The sequence below is a fragment of the Anastrepha obliqua genome, chromosome 1, assembly GCF_027943255.1.
Source record: "Anastrepha obliqua isolate idAnaObli1 chromosome 1, idAnaObli1_1.0, whole genome shotgun sequence".
Classification (NCBI taxonomy): Eukaryota; Metazoa; Arthropoda; class Insecta; order Diptera; family Tephritidae; genus Anastrepha; species Anastrepha obliqua.
The window spans coordinates 96,113,606-96,120,593 of record NC_072892.1 but is presented as its reverse complement, the minus strand read 5'-3'; the positions used below and the strand labels follow the sequence as shown (position 1 = coordinate 96,120,593).

At 36.0% G+C, this 6,988-nt stretch overlaps 1 protein-coding gene across 1 annotated transcript; it reads left to right on the top strand.

Annotated features, from left to right (window-relative positions):
• Nucleotides 1-685: 685 nt before the first annotated feature.
• Nucleotides 686-6,780, top strand: LOC129236085 (cytochrome P450 CYP12A2-like). The gene is made up of 5 exons (XM_054870289.1): nt 686-775; nt 2,722-2,833; nt 5,181-5,427; nt 5,487-6,039; nt 6,104-6,780. Exons 1-5 carry the CDS (start codon nt 686-688, stop codon nt 6,695-6,697), a joined length of 1,596 nt encoding a protein of 531 aa, XP_054726264.1. The 3' UTR covers nt 6,698-6,780.
• The last annotated feature ends 208 nt before the right edge of the window (nt 6,781-6,988 follow it).

Sequence of the window (6,988 nt, the reverse complement as noted above, 5' to 3'; positions counted from 1 at the left end):
GGCAGGCAATGGCAAAACTCTGAGTGTATTTCTGCCATAAAAAATCTCCTTATAAAAATGTCTGCCGTTCGGAGTCGGCTTGAAACTGTAGGTCCCTCCATTTGTGGAACAACATCAAGGCGCACACCACAAATACGAGGAGGAGCTCGGCCAAACACCCAAAAAACGGGTGTACGCGCCAATTATATATAGGTATATATGAGGTAGAATCATACTTGCTAGCGGCAAATCTTGCTCAACAACTTTGTTGGTGCTTTCAGAAACAGATTTCTCGTCCAGTGGAGCAAAGACATAGCGAGCAGAGAGATAGCGGACAGAGACGTGGCGAATAGTGTCAATGTTCTGCGACATCAATTCCTTAGAATAATTTTTCTAGAATTTTTGTTAGAAAACTTTTACATTTATTGATCTAAAATTGTGTACACATATTATGTTATCTTTTGATTGAATTTTAAGACTTAGTATTAGTAAAAATATTTATTTGGAAAGGAGCTACAGCTGATCTCCGGGAGCTCAAAAAATATGTTTTCCGGTGGCCACTATATCTCGAACTGGAACCCCTAAAATTAAAAAAACCAAATATATTTTATCAAAGTAATGTTAACTCTAGTAATTAATCGAAGTAATTATGGAAAAATGAACAAAATGGCGGTTTTTGAAAATTGTAGGTCATTTGATTACTAAAATGTCCTACAAAAATAAGGGTCAGAAAATGTCCGTGGGAATTACCAAATACATACAAGATGTCATATTAAAAGAACTTAAACATTTACTTGTAATTGTCAAAAATATCACCTTGTACAATACCCTTGTAATTGATGAAAACCGTGAGATTCGCTTCGTTTTTTGATTGTAAAGGACGTGGTTATGTTGGTCTTGGCTCATTCAGAGCTCTCCGCTGCGTGCTGTACTCATAAACCCACGTTTCGTCTCCAGTAATTATGTATTTGATGAATGTTGTCACTTAACAGTTGTTTTGGGAACTTTCTGATCAAGATGGTATGCATATACATACACCCATAAATATACATACACAATTGACGTGCACATCCCTTCACAGGTGTTCGGCCGAGCTGCTCTTACAATTTGTGTTGTGCATCTTGATATTCTTCCACAAATATGTAAATATAATTTTCACATAGCATAAGACAAGGTAACTTAACACCGAGTTCAGAGACCTTTCATCAAAACTTTTATGGACTTAGGTTCCATGGAGCTGTGACAATAGTTTCAAGAGATGAGATAACGTGAGTTAGAGTGAACCGAGTTTAAGTCAAGTGTGGGTTTTTGTGCTTTCGATCTGCCAAAAGGTAATTTTTATTATATACATATATATGTATTTGGGGCGAACACCGTTTTTGGGTGTTTGACCGAGCTCCTCCTCCTATTTGTGGAGTGCGCCTTGATGTTGTTCCACAAATGGAGGGACCTACAGTTTCAAGCCGACTCCGAACGGCAGATACTTTTATGAGGAGATTTTTCATGGCAGAAATACACTCAGATTTTTGCCATTGCCTGCCGAGAGGTGACGGCTATTAGAAACATGTGTTGCTTAATTTTGGTGTTTCGCCGAGATTCCGACCTACGTTCTCTCTGTGAATTCCGAATGGTAGTCACGCACTAACCCATTCGTCTACGGCGGCCGCTGCGTGAAAGTAATGAGTCTTATTTTCGATAAAAAAATAAAACCCTGAAATTAATCATTACTTTTGGTGAAAAATATAAAAAAGTATTGAATTTTTTTGCTGAAAATATAAACTGAAACAATACTTTAAAACTTATCAAATAATGATTTTTTTAGTAGAAAATATAAAATATAAAAACTAATGATTATTTGTGTATAAAATATATTTAAGGAGTGATAAATTTAGAGGCATCGGGTTTTAAATTGAACTAAATGTAAAATAATTGTGTAGACATTGTTATGACATTTATTTTTTAAACATAGCCTTTCAAATGTTGATCGCAACTGCGTCGTAATGCGGCCATCGTAAACCCCAATTTTGAATGACTCGTTGGAAGACTTCGGTCGGTATCTCGTGAATAACTTTAGTAATGTTGGCTTCCAATTCCTCAATCGAAGCTGGTTTCCCACAAACCATTGACACTTTAAATACGCCCACAAACAAAAGTCCAATGGTGTGACTGGATTGTAATGTTTAGTAGGTATACAAAATATATTGCGCGAAGACAGGGCAATAAAACATCTTTTATTTTTGAACAAAAGCATAAAAATGTATATATATATATAGTATATACCTATAATTGGCACTTCCACCCTTTTGACCGCACTCTTCTTTTATTCGTTTTTAACTCGCCTCTAAGTGGCGGATGGTTTTTCATGAGGAGCTTTTAGATGGCACAAACAGATAATAAGATTATATTTTCTAAACAATACAATGAAATTCAGAAACCTTATACTATTTTTGATCGCCAATTTTAAATCTCAAAGTATTGAAAATATATAAATTTTTTTTGAAAAAACTTATAATGATAACGATCCCTCCTTTCCACACGTGATATATTGACATCTTCGGCCAAAATTTGGAAGCTGCGATCCACTGTAAAAACAAAAACTGGGACGTGCTGGACTATAATTTTGTTCTACCGAGATAATCGACTTGTGAATTATCTACTTCGGGATCATATTGTAAAAAATTCTATTGAATACTGTTATTATTCGCTTAAAATGGGTATATGAAATATTTTCCACTTTTATAGGTACAAACTGCCACAAAAGATCCCTTCACTGATGAATGGGCATCCGCAAAACCGTTTCGATCTATACCAGGACCTAGCAAATATAAATTGTTCGTTGAGTTTCTACCCGGCGGTAAGAATAATTTTAGTAATTTATGTTCATTACGCTCTTTAATTAAGCTTATTAAGAAGCTTTAAAAACTCTTTACTCAGACAGAATATGGCTCGGAATCTTTGATGTGACAAACAAATCCAAGCAATTGTCACCAGACAGGTCAAAATACACCCTAGCGAAGCGTTAGCATACGCACTCGTTTATTCGGGCAGGTTCAGTAATTTACTTGAGAGTGAATTTCAATGCAATTGATAAAAAATCTCAATAAAATTCTCTCGGAAGTGAATTTCAGAACCTGCCCGATTATGTTCGTTTACAAAGTGATCGCAGCGCATTATTAAGCGAATACCCGGTATTTTTCACTAGCTCTCTGTACGTATTTGACTTAAAAGTTCTGAAAATCGCTTTATGCAACTTTAACAATTACAAAGCATTGGTCTTAATGAAAAATAAAAATCTGAGGGTGTGTATTTTTCGCAGATGAGAAAAAAATCAACGAAACAATAAATTTTTGTCCAGAAAAACCATTGTTTTAAATAAAACAATACAAATAAATTAAATTTTAAAAAGAACCGACGATATTTTACAATATTCCAAACTCAATACCAAAACTTTCAACATTGAATAAATCTCAAAATTTTAAAAATTATTTTCAAACTTTTTTCACTTCTTATTATACTCAAGCTAAAAAATAAAATCGTAGATCACTTGACAGGGAATCACTCGTTAATGTCATGGGTGAAGGATTCAGAAAGAAGATGAAAAAAGTTCACAAACTTATTTTCTTTAAAATTCCATACAGAAGTTATTGAGTATAAGCTCCTCATGCGTTGTTACAGAAAAAATGTTGCTGTTGTTCTCGTAGGGAATTTTGTATCTGGCTACATACAGTGGGTAAATAAAAGGAACTGCGTAGGCCCTAGCTAAATTAAAACCCTAGAGTTTATTTTTCTTAGCAAATATTTTCTGACAAAAGGATCGCAGCAATTTACTGTTATAATATCTATGATCAACTTTTCAACGTCGATTGAACAAATTCAACATAGTTTGTAAAAACTATTTGTCAAGTGATATATTTTATGAATACTATATAATGCGACCCTGACAAACAATGACAACACTGACAATAAAAACGGACAAGATAGAGCGACAGAGTAGTTTGTAAGATTTGATTTGAATCGGACAGCGAACGGTGACGGTTATGCATTTTGTGCAAAAGAAAAATATGCTTTGATTCAATAAATAATAAATAATTTTTAAATCTCGGATATCTTGACATATTTTTGAAAAAATTTTCAGTTATTAAAAAATTTCTTCTTATCTAATAGAGATTTCTAACTTCTTCAAGTTCTCTGAACGAATGCTATTTTCTACACATTTCACTAATATGCCAATAGATATTTTATTTTAAATTTTTCTATAAGTATTCGAGTATTCGTTACATAGAGAAAATCACATAGAGGAAAACCACCTCCAAAAATCCTCGAGACTTTAACAACTTGAAATCTGCACTTTATTTTTTTTAAATGTAATGGGCTACAAAATTTCGTACTCGAGGTTCACCTAACATTTAGAATTGAAGATTTCTAAGGGAATAATTTAAATAAAAAAATTATTCAAATTAAATAAAAAACAAATAAATTGCAAAAACCTGCCAGTAAGTCCTAGTGCTATTGCTATTCGACGCAGTGTGTACATACATATATTCCTTGATCAAAAAGTTTCCAGAACAACCGTCAGGTCACGCCCGATTAGAGTTGTTGTTTTTGTTAGGTTGTCCGCATCTGTGATTATCAAAATTTGACCGCCATTGCTTGACATTTGTAACACTTACTCCGTCTTGAATAGGTTTTTGCAGTTAATAAGGACTGTTAGTCGGGCATTTATGAGGCAACTCGTGGATTTTGCCCCATAATAATGGCTTCTTGTGATCTTTTTCGGTTTTATCGAGTCAAAACTAGTCAAAAAATCATTATTAGGAACACGTTTTAACAGTCAAAAGTAAATACTGGAATAATTGAAGAGGCTCTGATGGTTATACCAAAAATATAGTTCAAGAAATGTTTCGAGAGCTAGATGGAACACTGGCATAAATGCTTTGCATTCGATGAGGAGTACTTTAAAGGGGATAATATTATTATTAAGTGATAAACTTGCGTATTGAATTTTCTGATTATATTCCGGGATCATTTTTATCGAGGTGGTACATATATAATTATATAGTTGGCCAGTTCCTTCAGATTTAAAACCTGTCTCCCTCTAGGAAACATACCTTTAGTATAATATTAAGAACATTTGACGAATAAAATTCTTGTCCACGAACAGCACTTCATTTCGATTTATGGATGGATTATTCTAATTTCAGGCCGCTTTCACAACAAATCCCTCGTAGAGCTCAACACATTGTGGCGCAAGGATTACGGCGATATATTTTTAATACCCGGTATTTTTGGTAAACGTGATGTGCTCTTCACTTTTCAGCCCAACGATTACCAGACAGTTTTTCGCACTGAAGGCCCACAACCTATACGCATGGGCCTCGACATAGTGCAATACCATCGACAGGTGCATCGACCCGAAATCTTTAAGCATGCTGCGGGGCTAGTGGCAGAGTAAGTCTTTGAAATGAACGTTGTTTTTCATATTCAATTCTTATTTATCTCGCTTACAGACAGGGAGAAGGCTGGGCACACTTTCGCACCGCCGTCAATCCGGTTATGATGAACCCGAAGACAACTAATGTCTATGCACCTAAAATGAATAGAGTTGCCGATGAATTTTTGGCGCTAATCAAACGAAAACGTGATTCGCACACACACGAAATGTCCAGTGATTTTGAAAGCTACATCAATTACTGGGCCATGGACGCCGTGTGTTTGGTGGCGCTAGATACAGAGTTGGGTATGATAAACAATAGCGCTGATCATCCCAAAGCTAAGGCAGTCATTGATGGCATGCGCAAATTTTTCGAGCTGCTCTTTGAGTTGGACTTGAAGCCATCGTTGTGGAAGTATGTGGCTACACCGAATTTTCGCCGCGTCATACGCACTTTAGATGAGTTAACCGAAATCTCAATTCACTATATCGATGAGGCTATAAAACGAGACGCAGCACAATTGGCACAGAGGGATGTTGAACAGAGCGTATTGCAACGGCTGATTAGCATCGATCGCACAGTGGCCATTGTCATGGCAATGGACATGATGATGGCGGGGGTGGATACGGTTAGTAGATAAGCTAACAAATTCTAAGCTATAAAGTTCTCAAAACAGTATTTTTTCATTGTAGACTACTTCCGCCATGACGAGTTGCCTTCTAAGTCTCGCTAAGAATACCGAAAAACAATGTCTGCTGCGTGAAGAAGTGCTTGGTATTTTACCCGATAAGCATAGCGCCGTTACAAGCGCTAAACTAAAGAATTTGCCCTATTTACGCGCTTGCATTAAAGAGGCTTTTCGTCTGTATCCAGTTGCGGCGGGCAATTTTCGCACAACCGCTCAAGATGTGGTACTCAGTGGTTATCAAGTGCCCAAAGGCGTGGATGTTGCCATGCCAGCTTACTTGTTGCAGCGCGACGAGCAAAACTATGGGCGTCCAAATGAGTATTTGCCGGAACGTTGGTTGCGTGGCGTAAGCCCAGTAGACGCCTCTGGTTGTGCGCTAAATCGAAATGTGCCCTTCGTATTTCTGCCATTTGGCTTTGGCCCACGCATTTGTATTGGCAAACGTATTGTAGCTTTAGAATTGGAGGTTACGTTAGCTAAATTAATTAGGAATTTTGAAATTGGTTATGACTACCCCGCAGAGGGTATGTTTAAGACAAATATCATTCATGTTCCGGCGAAACCACTTCATTTTAAGTTCACTGATGTGAGAACGTAAAATTATGAGATGCTTTCATCTGGTCTTCTAAATTAAACACAAATTTACAAAGACATTTATTAAAATATATCAAACACACTCTATTCAACAGATGTAAACTGAGCATTATTTCGCCAAATAATTAGAAAAATATGGTTATATGTACACCAAACTTTGGTTTATTTTTTCACTTTCTCTATTTATAATACATTTTTGCTAATTCTGTAAAACCTCTCCCAAGGCTCAGTTAGTTTTTATGTTTGAAGGTATTAAATAACGTGGCTATCGCGCCGATACAGCGTTCCCACGACT